The following is a 20,060-nucleotide window of genomic DNA, read 5'->3' on the forward strand; positions in this document are numbered from 1 at the left end:
GAAATGGTTTTGGTAAATGGAAAGTAAACAGAAGTGATCTATGTTAGTTTTGGACTAAAAAATTAGGAATTGTATCACCCCTATCCTTCTTTTCTTCTTTTGAGGGGTGAATGGAGAGGACTCTAAGGATCCAAAAGGGGATAGAGCCACAGAATAAAAGGAACCTGGGTACTTAAATGACCATGTAGAAGGCTGACAACCAGAAACACCTGGCTGGGTTTCATGTGCATTTTTTTTTTAAGATTTCTTTATTTGAGAGAGCGTGAGAGAGCAAGCATGGGGGGGGGGTGGGCTGGGAAGGGGGGCTGAGGCAGGGCTTGATCCCACACCTTGAGATCACAACCTGAGCCAAAACCAAGAGTGATATGCTCAACTGACTATACCACCCAGGTGCCCCTCATGTGCATGGGTTCTACTAAACATCTAGGTTTTGCTTTTTGTGTATTACAGCAGTTAACTGTAGTCATCCTAACTGATACAGGTTTTTTTTTTGGAAAGTACAACCATGGTTAACATTTTGCAAACAGGAAGAAAAAACCCACTGAGTTACTATTTTTTGTCACCTTCCTAAGGCATTTTGAGAGTCTTATGCAGGAAAATCTCCCCTTTAAGCTGCATACCATTGGGTTCCATGGCAGGGTTGAAATACTGCACTATTTAGTCACTGTATAGTAAAAATTTATTACATTTTAGGTACTATGTTTTATTTTCTCAAAAATCTGTCAAGGTGGGTATTATTTTCATCATCCTATGAATGAAGAATCTGAGGTCCAGAGAAGTCACATGGCTAAGTAAATGACAGAACTGAGATTTGGGCCTAATATGGTTTTTTTGTTTTGTTTTGTTTTGTTTTTTGGTGGGGGAGCTTAAAACAGCAAATTTATTCTCTTACAGTTCTAGAGGTTAGAAGTTCAAAATCAAGATGTTGGCAGGGTTAGTTCCTACTGGAGGCTCTGAAGGAGAGTATCTTCTATGCCTTTTTCCTAGCTCCTGGTAGTTGGTAGAAATCTTTGCATCCCTTGGCTTGCAGAAGCACTATTCCAATCTCCCTGCCTGTCTTCACAAAGCGTCCTACTCTGTGAGTGTCTGTCTCTCCATTTTCTCTTCTTGTAAGGACACCAGCCATACTGGGAATACAGTATGGCCTTGTCTTAAGTTGATTACATCTTCAAAGACCTTATTTCCAAATAAAGTCATATCGCACAGGATACAAGGTCTAAGGTACCAGGAGCTAGGACTTAAACATATCATTTTGGAGGGCACAATTCAATTCATAACAGGGTTATTTGGGCTATTACAATGACTAGGGGCAACTGGCATTTAGGGTAAGACCCAGGGGTGCTATCTGGCTTATAGCTAGAAGGTCACAGTCTAATCTGGGGCTTCTAATTTCTATTGAATCAGGAAAAGCCAAAAAGAAAAAGAAAGCCTACTCTTTGAACCACAGGAGGACTTTGCTGAAACTAGTTATAAAAACCAAAGTACCATACCTCAGGTTATAGGTTCCCTGTGAGAGCCTGGCATTTACTCTCTATTTTTCCCTTAGATCTATGCTTTTTCTCTAGAGGCCTGGAAAAACCCATTTATTCCCAAAGATGCTAGGAATACATGCTGCTAGTTTTTGCCCTTTGGTAACATAATAGGTATTCAAAAGCCTAATTTGATCCTTCATTTGGAAAATTTCTAGCCTGGGAGTCCAGAAGAGAATTGTGTCTAATGCTAGAAAATTAATTATAAAGACACATTTACTCCTTATTTTTGAAAAAATCCCAAGGGCTTAAAGATCCTATAGCCTAACTTCTGTTAGACTGTGGCCAGAAATAAAATAGGCAGTATATAGGAAAAAGGAAGGATGATTTTTATTTCAGAAAAGTGACCTGCTGTCTGATGACTCAAAGCATTTTCAGAAACCTGGTCAACATGATTCTCTTCCTAGGAAATTACACATAGTCATTTTTCTCCCAATTCTAATTTCCTTCTTTTTAAAAGTGAAATGAATAATACTAATGATTTCATTATTTATGTCCTTTATAACTTTCTGAGAATGTTCGTTTGGAGAAGGTATAGGGAAGTTACATGGATGTGCTTCCCAAGAACTTAGGAATAGAGGAATGAGGTCACCTCCTGAGAGCTTAACTCATAAAACCTACACATAATGGATGAGCTTAGTAAGGAGTCACAAACTCAAATGCTAAAATGACCAGAGATCAGTACAAAACCTAGAAGAGGAAACCACACAATAGGGAATGGTGGGGAATGGGACCAGTTGGGGAGTGTGTGCACCAAGTAAAGTGATAGGTGTTCTTCAGTTTCCACTGACGGCACTGTGGCCAGATCTTCAAATTTTTCAAGAGAAACTATAAAAATGTATCTTCATGTGAACTATCTCAGTTTCAAAATAATAGTTTATTTGTATATTTTTAAAATTGGTGAGGACCAGAGTATTTTTATTGGTTGCTAATTTACAACATTTGAGGTGGGCTTTGGCAATAATAATGCAAGTGAATGTAAATGAGTGACTAGAGAGTTTGTGTAACACCCCAAAATGCCAAGATGAAATTAATCTCAGGATCCAGGAAAAAACAGGAATGTGACTATATTTTAAGAAGCTGAAGCTTAATTATTGTTATTAGAACCGTTCTGGAGAAAGTCAATGTATCCAGATAGGGGGTGGCCAACTTGTAACTTAGGAAAAACAAAGGTCTAAGGATACAAATTTTGCAGATTAATCTGATGTAGGGTATTAGAAGTGTATCCTGACATAAATCGGTCTCTGGGGTATTCTATGAAATGAAATAAAGATGAGTAAGTATTCAGCAGAAAAAAAATAGTTACTCCCCTTTTCCACTCATTTAACAGTTATTAATTGTATCCTTTTGATGTGCTAGGGATTCGCTAGCTACACTGATTTCCAAGCTCAAACAACATATGATGATTAATTTGGCTTCTTAAGTATTCTGACACAGGAAAAAGGTGCTCTAGATGGTCATTATAAAATAATATTCTCTACCATATACTTGCATTTTCACATTCTGGATTATGCACTAGTGCTTGCAGAGTTTAGAAGAGGTTTCTGTTTGCCCAAGTCCAATTAGCTTTGGGTATTCCAAAAGTGCTTCTGAACTGGTAAAGATGAGGAGACACCATGGATAATGGCAGTTTCCCCAAGTGACCACAATTCTCTGAGGCCCTGCCTGAGTGTATGCTTCCCTTCTATAAAAAGCCATCAAGCTACAGCAGACTGAGGATTTTTGCTTCTACCCATAAGGATTAATGGCTTCAATATAAGAAACAACTGTTTTCAGCACTGGACAAGACATAGTACAGAACTGCGATCCCTGAGAGAAAAGAAATAAGTAAGGTGAGCCTTAGGATCACACCAGCTCATTGTTTGGAGGTCATTCACAGGCTACAATTCAGGTGGTTGAGCCCAAACAGAGCCTAGTGGTCTTACTGAGCTTGGGAGATTAGAGTGGGGAGAGTGAGGTAGCAAGAATTTGTGGGGCAGAGTACCAGAGAAGGGAGCTATATTGAAAGAAAGCTCAAGGTATCAGCAATGAAGTTCCTTCTCCTCTTTACATGCATGGGGTGAAACTAGATGAGGCTGCTTGATGGTAGCTAAACAATCCTCAGAATTCAGAGGGCTAAAGGAAGTTTTCAATCCCACCAGTCAGAGTACAGAGATGTTGCAACACACAGAACTGATACAAGACCTCATAAAGATCATCTCTTAGTAGTGGGTCTGGACCTACCCTAACAAGCTAATAACAAGTCTCGAGGTGATTTAACTGGGCTGCAAGAGAGCTAACTGCATACCTAAACAAAGTCCAACAGTAAGGAAACATAATAAAAAACAAAATTCAACACTCTTCAGTGTTTAATAAAAAATTCCCAGACATACAAATAAGCAGGAAAATAAAGCCTATAAATAGGAGAAAATTCAGTAAATCCCAGGGAGATAGCCCAGAACTGACAGAAATGATAGAACAAGGGTGATAAAACAACCGTTATAAGTATGCTTTGTATATCAAGAAGATAGATGAAAACATGAACACAATGAGGAGAGTAATACCAGGCATAAAAAGCCCCAACTGACTGAGATTTGAGAATGGAAACTGAAAGTTATGAAAAGAAAAATACACTGGATAGGATTAACAGAAGACTAGACTTTTCAGAAAAAAAAATCAGTGAATCTGAAGACAAATAATAGAAACAATTTCAGATGACACAAAGATTAAAAAGAATGAAAAATGTGAACGAGGCATAAGTGACCTATAGAACAATATTGAGTGATTCTGGAAAAATTTCAAAATTGGATAAAAATTAAACTTATTGATGCAAGAAACTTAATGAACCACAATTACAAGAAACACAAAGAAAATGACAACAAAGCATATCTCAGTCAAATTCCTGAGAATAAGAAGTAAAAAACCTTTAAAGCAGATACAAGGGAGGAAAATCTTATGTAGAAAAAAAAAAAGAAAGAAAAGGTCAGCAGACATCTTATAAAAAACTGTGCACGCCTCCACACAATGGAAAGGCATCCCTTAAGGCAGGGTTTTTCAATCTTGACACAATTAACATTGTGTCAATGGTTTTGAAAATATTAAGTCGTTTTTCTACATAAAAACAGTCCATCTGTTAGTGGTACTTTAATCTTCAGATTAAATGATAATCTGAGATAGAATTGTCAGACGATCTTCCAAAAGAAACTCAACGAGGCCATATGACTTCAGGAAAAGAAAGTGTAAATTTAGCAATGTTTCTCAAACTCAACACTATTGATATTGTAGACCATTTAATTCCTTGTTGGGGGGGGTGGGGGGTGTTGTTCTGTGTACTGTATGACATTTAGCAGCATCCCTGACCTCTATCCACTAGATCCAGATGTCAGTATCACTCCTTTCTTTCAGTTATGACAACCAAAAATGTGTCTACACATTGTCTAATGTCTCCTGAGAGGCAAAATTCACTCCTGATTAAGAATCTATGCTCTAAAGTATTGAAAGAAAAAAAAACCCTGCCAACCTAGAATTCTACATCCAGCAACAATATCTTTTAAATATTGAAGTGAAGCAAAGATATTTTTAGATCTTAAAAATCTGGGAAAATTCATTACCAACAGACCTGCATTATAAGAACTTTAGTTTTTCAGGCAGAAGGAAATGATACCAGATGGAAATCTGGATTAATATAATTACAAAACAAGTAAATAAAATACATGGGTAAATGAATTTTTTCCTCATTTCAATCTCTTTAATAGATAATTACCTGCTGAAAGCCAAAATAATAACAATGTATCAAGAGGTTTACAACATGTAGAATAAAATATATAACAAGAATAGCAGTAAGATATAGGACAAAAATAGCAGTAAAATATATGGCAATAATAATACAAGGGACAGAAAATAGAAGGTGAAATATACCATTTTAAAGTTCTCATACCACATGTGAAATAGCGTTATATTATTTGAAAGAAGGCTGTTATAAATGAAAGGTGTATATTATAAATCCTTGAATAACCATTATAAGAGTAAAACAAAGAAGTTTTAATAACTAATAAATCAATAGTGGAGATAAAATTAAATCATGAATTAGATGTTAAAAAAAAAAGAAGATAGCAGGAGGGGAAGAATGAAGGGGGCGGAAATCAGAGGGGGAGATGAACCATGAGAGACGATAGACTCTGAAAAACAAACAGGGTTCTAGAGGGGAGGGGGTTGGGGGTGGGAGGATGGGCTAGCCTGGTGATGGGTATTAAAGGGCACATTCTGCAAGGAGCACTGGGTGTTATACGCAAACAATGAATCATGGAACACTACATCAAAAACTAATGATGTAATGTACGGTGATTAACATAACATAATAATAAAAAAAATAAATAGAAAAAAAATTAAATCATGAAAATACCTAATTCAAAAGGAGAGAAAATGATGTAAAATAAAACAAATAAAATAACACATATAAAGCAAATAAAAAGAATGTATATTTAAACCAAATGTATTGATAATTACATTGAAGGTAAATGGTATAAAAATTCTAATGGAAAAGCAGAGATCACTGGATTGGATAAAAGTAAGACTTACTATTACCTGTGTATAAAACACTTTAGATATAAAGACATGGATAGGTAAATGTAAAGGAAAGAAAAATACACCACACAAACCCAAATCAAGAAAGACTGGCATGGCAATATTAATATCAAAGCATACTTGAAAACAAGAAATATTATCGGGAATAATGACGGAAATTTCATAATGACTAAGGGGCTTCAAGTAGACATAACAATCCTATATTTAAAAATACATGAGGCAAAATGTGATATAACTGAAAGGCAAACTAGATGAATCCACAAATAAAGTTGGAATTAGTAGTATAAATACTGATGACCAAAACAAAATAATCAGCCAAGTGGACCCAAATGAAACTTACAAAACATAAAACTTAACAACAGCATAATAGATAGTCTTTTCAAATGGGCATGGGACATTTGCTGAGATACCTTATTGTGGGCTATAAAACAAATCTCAGTAAATTTAAAAGGACTAAATCATGCAAAATATGTTCTCTGAGTTAAACTAGAAATCAATAGCAGGCAGATACCTAGAAAATCTCCCAAATTTTTTTTAATTAAACAACACACTTCTATATAACTCATGGGTCATAGAGAAAATCAGAATGGAAATTAGAAAATATTTCGAACTCATTAAAAATGAAAATATAATGTGGAGGATACAACTAAAGCAGTACTTAGAGGAAATTTATAGCATTAAACTCATATTTGAAAAGAAGAAAGGTCTCATATTAGTGAACTAGGCATTCACTTTAAGAAATTAAAAAAGAAGAGCAAACTAAACTTAAAGTAAGCATGAGGAAGGATACATAACAGCAGAAATTAATTAAAAAAAAGAAAACATAAGAACAATATAAAAGCACCATTAACATCAAAAGCTTGTTCATGAAAAGATCAATAGAATTGATAAATTCCTATGCAGAATGAACAGGAAAACAAGAGAAGACATGAACTACAATTTCCGGAATGAACAAAATTATATCACAAAAGATTCCACCAAAGGTAAAATATGAGATTATTATGAACAAATTTATGCCAATAAGTTCACAAGTTTAGATAAAATGATAGAGTCCTTGAAGACAGAAGAAATAGATAATCTAAAGAGCTCTGTATCTGTTAAGGAGAGTAGGTTTGTATTAAACACTTTCCTGCAAAGAAAACTCCAAGCCCAAGCAGCTTCACTGGTGAATTCTACCAAACATATAAAAAAGAAGTAATATAATTTTTATGTAAACTTCTCCAGAAAACAGAAAAAAGAACATTTCCTCTATGGGGCCACATTACTGCATAACCAAAAAAACACTGGAAGAAAATTATAGACATTTATGAAAACAGATGCAAAAACCCTAAAAATATTTTAGCAAATCAAATACAGAAATATAGAAAAAAAGATAATACAATTGACCCTTGAGCAACATGGGTTTGAATTGTGTGGGTTCACTTATATGATTTTTTGGATACAGTTACTATAAATGTATTTTCTCTTCCTTACAATTTTTTAAATAATGTTTTCTTTTCTTTAGCTTACTTTATTATAAGAATACAGTATATAATATAAACATACAAAATATGTGTTAATCAACTCCTTATGTTATTGGTGAGGCTTTCAATCAACAGTAGGTTATCAGTAGTTAAGTTTTGGGGGAGTCAAAAGTTATACGTAGACTTTCAGCTGCACAGGGTTTGATGAACCTAATCTCTACGCTGTCAAGAGTCAACTGTATATTATGATGAAGTGGGTTTGTTTTGGAATTCAATGTCACTGTAGTATTTGAAGGTGAATCAATTTAATGAATATATCAACCATCTTTTTAAAAAGCAGGATTATCTTATTAATACAGATGAACACTTTTAACAAACTCAATATCCATTCATGATAAAAATTCAGTCTCTAGAAATAGAAGTAAAATTCTTAAACTCGATAAAGGGATATTTACAAAAATGTATTTCCCATCATACTTAATAGTATAAGACAATACTTCCCCCCAACACTGAGAACAAGGAAACGATGTCTGATGTCATAAATTCTATCTAACATTATTCTGTCAGTGTAATAAAGTAAGAAAATTAAACCCATATGAATTAGAAAAGAAACAAAATTGTATTTATTTATAAATGTCATAATCATCTATGTTGAAAATCCCAAGGAATCTACAAGAAAGCTAGTAGCACTTATAAGTGAGGATATTTACAGGATATGAGGTAAATGTACAAAAATCAATTCTACTTTTATATAGTAGCAATGAGCAACTGGAAATTAACATTACAGAAATAAAACTATAAAAAATCAAAAATATTAGTGATAAATTTAACAAAATATCCAAAACTATACACTGAAAATAATACAAAATTGCACAGAGAAATTACAGATCATTTAAATAAAAAGTTAAATAATGTTCATGGATAGACATATTTGATATTCAGTTTTCAACCTTCCCAAAATGATCTCTTGATTCAACTTTATCGCAGTAAAAATATCAGCATCTTTTCTGGTAGAAACTGACAAGTTGATTCTAAAATACATAGGGAAATGCAAAGTCCCTAATATAGCCAAAACAATGTTTAAAAAGAATAACATTTCAAGGCTTACTATTATGTTATAATAATCAAGACAGTGTGTTATTGCCATAAAAGCACACATATCCCAACAAACAAAAGTTAAGGCTAGACAGCTTCACTGGGGAATTCTACCAAATATTTAAAGAAGACTTAATACTAATTCTTTTCAAAGTCTTCCAAAAAATAGGAGATACCATTTTTTTAAGATTTATTTATTTTAGATAGAGAGAGCGAGTGCGCACACAAGAATGAGCGAGTAGGGGGAGGGGCAGAGGGAGAGAAACCCAAGCCGACTCCATGCTGAGTGCAGAGCCAGATGCAAGGCTTGATCCCATGACCCGGAGATCATGACCTGAACTGAAATCCAGAGTCAGATCCTTAACCAACTGAGCCACCCAGGTGCCCCGAGGAGGTACCATTTCTAAATTCATTTTGTGAGGCTAGAATTACAGACACCAAAACCAGACAAGGATGCCACAATAAAAGAAAATTACAGGCCAATATTGAGATGAACACAGATGCAAAATCCTCAACAAAAGATTAGCAAACCACTGGGTGTTATATGTAAGTGATGAATCACCAAATTCTACTCCTGAAACCAATATTATACTATACATTAACTAACTAGAATTTAAATAAAAGCTTAAAAAAAATAAAAAACTAAAAAGTAAAAAAAAAAATATATTAGCAAACCAAACTCAACATTACACTAAAATGATCATTCACTATGATCAAGTGGGATTTATTCCAGGAATGCAAGGATGGTTCAACATCCATAAATCAATCAACATGATAGACCACATTAACAAAATGAAAGATAGAAATCTTATGATCATCTCAATAGATATGGAGAAAGCATTTGACAAAATTCAAAATCCATTTATGATAAAAACTCTCAACAAATTGGGTAATAAAGGGAGTGGATCTCAACATATTAAAGGTCATGGATGACAAGCCTACAACTAACATTATACTCAGGTGAAAAGCTAGAAGGTTTTCCTCTAAGATCAGGAACAAGACAAGGATGCCCACTCTCACCACTTTTATCAACATAGTGCTGGAAGTCCTAGCCACAGCAATTAGTCAAGAAAAAGAAATGAAAGGCATCTGAATTGAAAAGGAAGAAGTAAAACTGTTACTGCAGATGACATGACATAATGTAGAGAAAACTCTAAAGATGCCAATTAAAAAACTGTTAATAAAAAAATTAATAAATTCAGTAATGTTTCAGGATACAAAATCAACATATAAAATTTATATAATATATAAATGCATCAAAAAGAATAGCTAGGAATAAATACATCCAAGGAGTGTGAAAGATCTGTACACTGAAAACTGTAAGACACTGATGAAAGAAATTGAAGAAGACACAATTAAATGGAAAGATATTCCATTTAATTGGATTGGAAGAAATATTAATATTGTTAATATGTTCATAATCTACAGACTCAATGCAATCCCTATCAAAATTCCAATGGCATTTTTCACAGAAACAGAAAAAACAATCCTAAAATTTTATGGACCCACAACAGACCCTAAATACACAAAGCAATCTTGAGAAAGAAGAACAAAGATGGAAGCATTGCTCTCCCTGAACCATATATAGAAACTCTGAATTTTCATTAAATCAAGTTTATAACTCATTTACACATGGAGTCTAAACACAAACAAAGAAACAAACAAAACCCCTAAGGTGATGGATACAGAGAACAGATTGTGGTTTCTAGAGGTAGGGGCTGTAGGTCGGCAAAATGAGTGAAGGTGGTCAAAAGGTACAGATTTTTACTATAAAATATACATATTTTGACTATAAAATATAAAACCATAACATAAATGCCATGGAAATATAATATATAGCATGGTGACTATAATTAACAATCCTATATTGTTAGTTGCTAAGAGAGTAGATCTTAAAAGTTCTTAACAAGAAAAAAAGTCTGTAACGATGTGTGGTAATGGATGTTAACTAGTGTTATTGTGGTGATCATTTTGCAATATATACAAATACTGAATCATGTTGCACACCTGAAACTAATATATGTCAATTATAGCTGAATAAAAATGATTTTTTAAGAGCACACATGTGGATCAAAAAAAATTCCAGATGTAGATCCACACATATATGGACAATTGATTTCAAGGAGGAAAAGGATAATCTTTCAAGTGGTACTGAACAACTGGCTATCCATATAGGCAAAGAAACAGATCTGACTTTACCTTATATACAAAAATCAACTTGAAATAACTCATGAACATAAATATAAGAGCTAAAACTATGAGCTTTTTATGAGAAGACATAGAAAAAAATCTTAGAGACCTTGAGTTTGGCAAAGATCTTAAATAAAAAATTAAATGCACAGACAGAAAAGAAAAAAAGTAAAACCTCTTGCTTTTCAAAAGACACCATTAAGGAAAAGAAATGCAAGCCTCAAACTGGGAATAATATTTGAAAAAATATATAAAGAATACTTTTAACTTAAAAATAGGAAAACCAATAACAAATGGGCAACAGTCTGAACAAACACTTCACCAAAATGAGCAGATCTGAAATAAACTCATGAAGACATGTTCAACATCACTAGTCATTAGGGAAATGCAAATTAAAACCACAGTGAGATAACACTATACATCTACTAGAATGACTACAATGATACAGACTGATAATTCCAAGTCTGTGACAATGTGGAACACCTGAACTCTTATATAATGCTGCTGGGAATGCAAAATGACACAGACATTTGGAAAACAATTTCTTATAAAGTTAGACACTTATCCTAAGATCAAGCAATGCTCCTCCTAGTTATTTCCCCAAGAGAAATAAAAGACTTATGCAAATATGCAAAAATTCTAATATCCAATGATTCTCAGGTTTATTTTTTAATAGGCTAAAAACTGGATTGGATCCAAATGTTCATTAATTAGTAAATGGATATACACATTTTAGTATATCCAGGAAATGAAGTACTATTCTGTACTAAAAAGGAACAGACTACTGACATTTGCAACAACATAAATGAATTTCAATCACATTAATCTTAGTGAAAAAAGCCAGACACAAAATGCTAAATATTGAATGATTCTATTTGCATGAGATTCTAAAACAGGTGAAATTATAGTGGTAGAAAGTAGGTTAGAGGTTGCCAAGTGACTCACTGCAAAGTCATGAGGAAACTTTCTGGAGGATGAAAATATTCTATTTCATCATTATGGTGATGGTTAAGTGACTATATAAATTTGACATAACTTGTAAAATTGTACATTTAAAGTTGCTGGATTTTATGTAAATTATACCTAAATAAAACTGATAAAAACTTCCCATAATCCCCTCACCCAGAGAAAACTACCATTAATATTGTGACATAATCACTTTGTTTTCATTAGTATTTAACATACTCGAAGTCACATTTATTTGTACACTTTATATCCTGTATTTGCAATTTTTAAAATACAGTCTTTGTGTTCTATTACTTGCTTTGAAAGACTAATTTTTAATGGCTGTTTATAATTCCCTTAGAGATTCTTCTGTTGTTGGATATTTATTTTGCCTATTACAAATAACTAAAACTAGGAAAATACATTTATGTGTAAGGTTTTTATTCTGTAATTTAGATATTTTCTAAAGCCGATTCTGCATAATATTTTGACTGAATATTGGAACAGCCTTCTAAGTGACCCCACTTTCACTCCTCTCTTGCTGTTGTCAGAGTTACTTCCCAAACACAACAGATGATGTCACTCTCCAGCTTACAACCTCAGTTGGCCTTCTGTTGTCTACAGGGTGAAGCCAAGGTTCCCTGTTGAAACACAAATGTCTTATGATAAACAAACCTCAGCCCTCAACATACTCTCTGTTATGGGTTGAACTGTGCCTCCCATTGAAGATATATATTGCCATTGCAAATGGCAAGATATAATGAAATCTTGCCATTTGCAACGACGTGAATGGAACTGGAGGGTATTATGCTGAGCGAAATAAGTCAATCAGAGAAAGACATATATCATATGACCTCACTGATATGAGGAATTCTTAATCTCAGGAAACAAACTGAGGGTTGCTGGAGTGGTGGGGGGTGGGAGGGATGGGGTGGCTGGGTGATAAGACACTGGGGAGGGTATGTGCTATGGCGAGTGCTGTGAATTGTGTAAGACTCTTGAATCAGAGACCTGTACCTCTGAAACAAATAATACATTATATGTTAAAAAAAAAAAAAAAAGAGAGAAGATAGCAGGAAGGGAAAAATGGAGGGGGGTAAATTGGAGGGGGGAGACGAACCATGAGAGACTATGGACTCTGAGAAACAAACTGAGGGTTCTAGAGGGAGGAGGATGGGGGGATGGGTTAGCCTGGTGATGGGTATTAAAGAGGGCACGTTCTGCATGGAGCACTGGGTGTTATATGCAAACAATGAATCATGGAACACTACATCAAAAACGAATGCTGTAATGTATGGTGATTAACATAACATAAAAAAAAAAGATATATTGATGTTTTAACAAAGCCCCAACCTCAGAATACGACCTTATTTGGAAATAAGGTAACTGCAGATTAACTAGTTAAGATGAAATCATACTGGATTAGGGTGGGCTCTTAATCCAATTCGATTTAGTGTCCTTACAAGAAGACTGCCATGTGAAGACACAGAGATACAGGGAAAATGCAGGAGAAGATGGAGACAGAGATTGGAGTGATGCACCCACAAGCCAAGGAATGTCAAGGATTGCTCACTGTCATAAGAATCTAAGAGAGAAATATGGGACAGGTATCCCCTCAGAGCCCTCAAAAGAACTGACTCTTTTCATACCTTGATTTTTGACTTCTGGCCTCCAGAACAGTGAGAGAATAAATTTCTGTTGTTTTAAGCCATCCGGTTTGTGGTCCTTTGTTACAGCACTCCTAGGAAACTAATACGTATGCTATGTCCCTCTCACATTGAATGGCCTTCCTTTTCAGAGCCTAGCCCACACTGTTCTCAGTTCAGAATGTTTTCCACACCTCCCTCCAAATCCACTCTTTGGCAAATGTGACTTGGTTTCAGGATCTCCTTTTGGATGAAACCATCTCTGCTTTTCCTTTTAGCTTCAGGAAGTGGGCAGCATGGATCCTCATTTTTCCCATGTAAACAGGAAAATTGATATCCTATAATTACCATCTCTCCCTCAACATACTATGAGATTTTTGAAAAGAACAGAGATAACATCTTACTCCTCTTTGTATACCCATTGCCAAGTGATAGTGAGAATGTAGTCTGCTGAGTAACAAAATCTTAACACATCCCACAAAAAGTGCATGACATAGTATACAAACTTTGGAATGACTTGAGTTAGGCAGACCAGATTGGGTTTAAAATCCAGACTCCACCACTTAGCAGTTGCTGGGTAATCTTGGGCAAATTGCACACACTCTCTGTACCTCAAGATGTTCATCTATAAGACAGAGATTATAATTTCTTTCTGGTGGATTATAAGAAATTGATGAGGTATCATATGTGACTATAACTACACACCTAATAGGCATTTAGTAAATAAATAAATACATATGTGTAAATATTTATATATATATTTATATATATAAATATATAATCATTATATTTTGTTGGACCTATACATAAGACTATAAAGATAAAATTAGTATAAATATCTAGAAATAAAAGGCAATTATTATAAAACTTATTTTCAAAAATGAGACCTACTTCACTTACAAATTACTGACAGAACCATATAAAGAATCTTTGAATTTCCATTAAAATAACCACAATCTTGTTATTTTGATTGGAGAACACTGAGGACCTTGATATGTTTATTTACTGAGGTCAATTTAATTTTGGGCAATCAAAGGAAAAGAAAAAAAAAAAAGGAGGAAAAAAAAACCAGAAATGAAGAAAAGAGAAAGATAATCTGATTCCTGACGAGTCTCTGCCAACATCTAGCTCCCTAATGACTCATTTTTTTTTTTTTTCCCTAGAGAGAGAAGCTATTTTAGGCCTTAATTGTTTTGTCTCTTGACTCTGAACAAAAATGAACACTGAGGAAAGAGTCACACTGTGGTTCGAGCCCAGAGCCCTAGGCTCACAGTGTACCTTGAGGGTCCCAGGAGGACCAGCTATCACAAAAGTAGGGGGTTCTGTCAAGCTTTTAACCCCACACAAAGGCCCTTCTCAGCTGCTGTGGACTGGTTCCAAATGGAGGCCTATTGTTTCTTTGATGAACACACAAAGCAAAAGGCAACAAAATAAACATATCAGCCCCATCCTTCAGAGGTCTTATAAACCACTCACATCTGTTCTCAACATCTCTGTATCTAGCAATTTCCCAAAAATAAAGTGCATTTGTGTTCTTAAATGTAACTTGTCAATCATAAAAGATGAGTCTGAGACCATCAAACTGAGCTCCATTAGAAATGACACACTTTTATAGAACATCACCATTGCAAAACAGTATAAATGGGGCTTGGGACAAGTTTAACAGTCCTTTAAATTTAGATCTCTGAAGCAGAAGTAAATAGGGTTACAAACAGTACATGAACTAGCAATGGAGTGTAGAAGCTAAGAGTGCCCAGGTCAACTCCTGACTTTGCCACTTTCTAGCTACTACCCCAGCTTCCTCATCTATCACATGAAGATAATAATAGTACCTTCCTCAAATGTTGCTATAAAAATTAACTGAGATGATACTGTACAATGTGTAGGATGGTGTCTAGTAGATAGTAAGCCCTCTATAAGTGTATGCTATTATCATAGCTGTTATTATTGGCCATTTTAGATTTCTGCAAAAAGCATAGACTCATCTACAATGAAACACCTGGGGTAAATCATTCTTTTTCTCAAACTATCACATTTCTGGGAACCACAAAAGATTTAAGCAGTAAATTGTCAACTAAGAAAAAGCAATTCACAGGATGAATTATTCCAGGCTTGCCTTGCCTGGAGTGGCCCTAAAATGTTCCCTTCTGCCCAAAGGTTATTACAATATATCTATAAGATTCTTACTGGTTACCCTCCAAGGCCCAAGGACTGTCAAATCTCTAACCCACCCACTTGCAACTCAGAAGCTTCTCAGCTCCATGCTCCAGGCAGCCACCACCAATCAACTGAGGTTGGCAAGGATAAAATACAACTATTTGTTATCACCAGCATAAGATGTTACAACCTGCAAAGAAGGGATGCAATCCCCTTTATAATGGTAGTACTGGGTGAGGGGTCAGGGAGATTATGACCTCTGCCCTTTAGACAAATGTCATTATACCAGAATTTCATTTCTCTACAGTCTCAGAGGATAAACTGGGAGAAGAAAACATTATTTCAGTCAAAACTGGTTAAATACTAAAGTGGGTAAGGGAGTTTTGTCCATTAATTCTTCCAGTAAATTATTCTCTATACATAAGAATTAACTCATTACATAGTAGACTCACGGCCCAAAGCAGAGCTGCCCAATGGGTATGCCAGGGATGATTATAGGTGTGCAAGAGGTAATAATCCCTTCATCTCTTGGGGCAGGTAAGGCAAAGGTACTTAGGGCAGTATCATGTACATCAGTATGCTGTGCAAATAGTATCATTTCATATGTGTGCCATGAATGGAAAAAGTTTGGGAACCACTGGTTTAATAAATGAATACATTTTCTAAAGTATCCTCAATTGTAACTATGGCAAAACTTAAGCACTGGGTGGCTTATTATACTTCCTATCATGGTTACCAATACAAATATGTTCTAGGAAAATCCAGATATACATTCTTGATCTGAGAGCTCAGTCCCATAACCAAAATTCTGTTATGATTAGCTTCCTTTGTTTGCAAGGGACAGAAACATGCACTAAGGTATAACACAGATAATAAGGGCTTTTCACAAGTCCTATCAAGGGAGGCAGGAATCCCATGGGAATTAAAAGACTGAGCCTATTCAGAATAGGATACAGAAGCTAGCAGTTTGAGAGACTCCAGCCACAAGAGATCCTACATCTTTACCCTGATATTCTACTAACAACATGACTTGGCTACATTCTCTCTTTCTCTTTGGGGGATTATCTTGCATTTTCTTCCAGTTGGCTACCAGTGGGCTTCTGGACCCTCTACTTTATATCTCTTCCACTAGTACTTTGCTTTTGCTTATTTCTAGGTTCTGATTTCTCATAACTTCAACCTGCTTTTAATTTTTCCTGATCCCTGCTTCTACCTCATGGTCAATCTCAATTTCCTTCTTTGTCCCCACTTCCTGTCCTGTCTGCATTTTTCAGGGTCAATTCCTATTGCTAACTCCCTGTCTCTCTCCATACTTTTCAATCCACATTTTTTTTATATTCTTATGTTAATCCCCATACATTACATCACTAGTTTTTGATGTAGTGTTCCATGATTCATTGTTTGTGCATAACACCCAGTGCTCCATGCAGAATGTGCCCTCCTCAATACCACCACCAGGCTAACCCATCCTCCCACCAGTCAATCCACATTTTTGAGAATAAGCCTGTGGGTGATCTTTCCAGTGCCTCTTTCTATAGAACCTTGGGTCTTCTTCCAGGCCACTTACTACACTATGTTTTGACTAAGGTCTTGGGTCCAATCCCCACTGAATAAGAGGGGCTGGAGTCACAGGTTTCAAAATATGTTCCTTAAACAGAGCTGTAGTGGGAGAAATTTTCCTTTGGAGATCTCTAGGTAGGGAAGATAGAATATATCTAGAACAAGCCTCCTCAAGAGAACAAGGTTTTTATATTTTCAGTTTGATATCAAAGAGACCATTTAAACACATTCATTGTCTTAGAAAGAAACTCTTTTGATAATTTGCTTCTCTATCCCTTCTCTTTCCTTTTCTCCATCCATCCATCCATCCATCCATCCATCCATCCATCCAACAAATATGAATCTGTCTTCAAAAGAAATGTATGAAATTGCCAATAACCATAACGATCCTCGAGGAACATGAACCTATGAGGTAGATAAATTGTGTATGCAAATCATTTTAAGTGTCCAAAGAATGCCAGAAATCAAATGTTATGAAGTTCAAAGGATGAAGATGACAATTCAGCTAGTCTCTGAAAGATAGAGAAGATCTGATATTCATTCCAGACATAAAGAGCAACATGAGCCTAAGCCTTGAGTTAGCAGAGTTTTGTAACATCAAAACAGAGATTCTGGCATTTTAAGTTCTAGAAGAAGTGCATAATAATTGTGAAAATTTCAAACAAATTGAAAAAAAATATACTCTAAATTTGTTCACTCTTTTCTATACTACTAAATCAAAACCTTATAATGATTCCACGAGAAAGATACTATGAAACCCATTTTACAAAGAAGTAGGTTAAGTACTTTCTTTGGGTTAAGAAATTCTTTAAGTGAATGTTCCATCACACCTTGTTATTATGGAGCTTTTGACTTTAGCTGATATAGAAGAACTCAATTCAGTTTTGTAAGTAGCTCTTGTTTTTTGGGGGTCATTTTAACCAGAACTGGAAGGAAGCCAGAGGTGGGCACTTATACATTAGCTGGATGAAAAGATTCCACTTACAACAGAAAGTCCCAAATACTTCTATGAGTACTTAGATCTTTACCAGACTTTCTGACATACTATAAGGTTTATTTTTGTCTCCAGCAGAAGGTGAATTTTACTTTAATAATGGGATGTTGATGAAACTGTTGAAGGTTTAAGAGAAATCAGATGTATTTCCCCTCTATGACATTACTTTTTAAATAAACTAAATGAATTTTTAATCAGCTCATGTCTAATAGAATGGTCAACTGAATTTACTTAAGCCTCTTCCTTTCATAGCCACATGACAAAGTCAGATTTCTGAAGGAACATGTAGAGCAGATAAAGGGAACTCAAGTTACGTGGCTATAGAACACTTACCCCAGACTGCCATGAAGACAGCAAAGAAGACAGTGGCTCCATTATCAAAGAGGTGGGTTACCTGGGAACAATATGAATCAAAGTTAAACTAGTTTCTCATAAACTATATTTCAATTCACACTTTTTTTCAAGTTCTGTAAAAATAAATGAATGTTGCAAGGTTTCTTTGGGAGATATTCCTTTTGGATCATAATCAAGAAGGGGGTTCCTCCAACTATGAAGTAGTTTGGATAAGCAAGAGAGAATTTGTTCCCTTTAGGTGGTTATCACCTAGCTGAACATTTATCAGCAGCCCCAACAGTGCCAAAAAATTTTCTTTTATGCACCATAAAAACTGTTATATGTGGACATATGGATATACTTATATTTAAGACCAGGGAGGTATTATTGTTGCTGCTTTAAAGGCTCCTGATTTCTATTTTTAATGCCTCATTTATTCACTTTGAAAACATGGCTATTTTGTTTGTGTAGTTTTGAGCAAACATTTTCTGGGCTGCCCTCTGGATTTTAGTATTACAAAGAAGACAGAGCAGACCATTAACAAAATCCACTTCCACCTTTATTAAAGCCTCAGGTAATCACTGTATTTACCTATTACACATAACACAAAGACAGCTAGCAAATACTTTATTGCTAAATAATATATTCTATCACAAACACCACAGCAGAAAGCAAAGACATTCGTCCTGCAAAACTGCCATGCTCATTTCCGCCTCCAGGATAAATCACACCAATGTCATGCGGAACTGAAATGATGACTGAAACGTTCATAAAGCATAACCTTTTTTGGGTGCTTTATAGCTCTCTATAAAATATACTTTACTATCCCTTGGAGAATGTGCCAACTATAAACAGGTCTTTTCCTGTTATATCAGAGTGTGAAGTATTTCAAAATTTCCCAAAAGTTTATGCCTTCTTTTTCTTTGAACATAGGAGAGATGAGCAGCATTCAAATACCTAATGTAGATAAAAGGCAAAAGCCAATTTATTTCATATGCCAGAGGGAGTGTTAAGTTGTATATTGCATACTGTATAATGCACTGAGCATTAAATCAAGCCTGAGAGTTCCAGTGGTGTATATGGGTGGTCTGTGCTCTCTATTAGGGTGTTTACATGGAGTTGGTGGAAGTTGTAGCCTCCACCATCAGTGTAGATTCTGGAATGAATTGTGGTGGGCATTGTTTTTGGGTGTTCACATTATCTTTCTCCCCTCTCCTGGTAGTAGATGTCTCTCATGTAGGTCACTAGGGGCATGTGGCTCAAATATAGAATTGATTATAGAGTCCTTCCCTGGGACTGATAAACATTTGGAGAGAGAGATTTTTCTGCTGCACTTACTTGGAAATATGCGAATCAGGAGGGTTAAGTTAATGAGGACTTCTGGTTCCTACTAAAATGTCAAGTTAAAATAGAGTGATGGCTCCTTTTGCCAAAATCAACCCTAGAGAAGCAAGATAGTAGATTCTGGGAACTAACGAAACACAAAAACAAAGACCCTGAGAAACCCCCAGGCAGATGGTAAGTTGCCTTGAACAGGTGTGTGTGTGTGTGTGTGTGTGTGTGTGTGTGTGTGTGTGTGTGTGTG

General features: G+C 35.2%; 1 protein-coding gene across 1 annotated transcript in view; it reads right to left on the reverse strand.

Annotated features, from left to right (window-relative positions):
- ANO4 (anoctamin 4) overlaps window positions 1-20,060 on the reverse strand; it is a 207,167-nt gene that overhangs the window by 65,047 nt on the left and 122,060 nt on the right. Inside the window, exon 13 of the mRNA XM_044914740.1 lies at window positions 18,476-18,536. Coding sequence (XP_044770675.1) covers window positions 18,476-18,536 — 61 coding nt within the window. The remainder of the gene's footprint in view (window positions 1-18,475; window positions 18,537-20,060) is intronic.

Source organism: Neomonachus schauinslandi, chromosome 5, assembly GCF_002201575.2.
Source record: "Neomonachus schauinslandi chromosome 5, ASM220157v2, whole genome shotgun sequence".
NCBI lineage: Eukaryota > Metazoa > Chordata > Mammalia > Carnivora > Phocidae > Neomonachus > Neomonachus schauinslandi.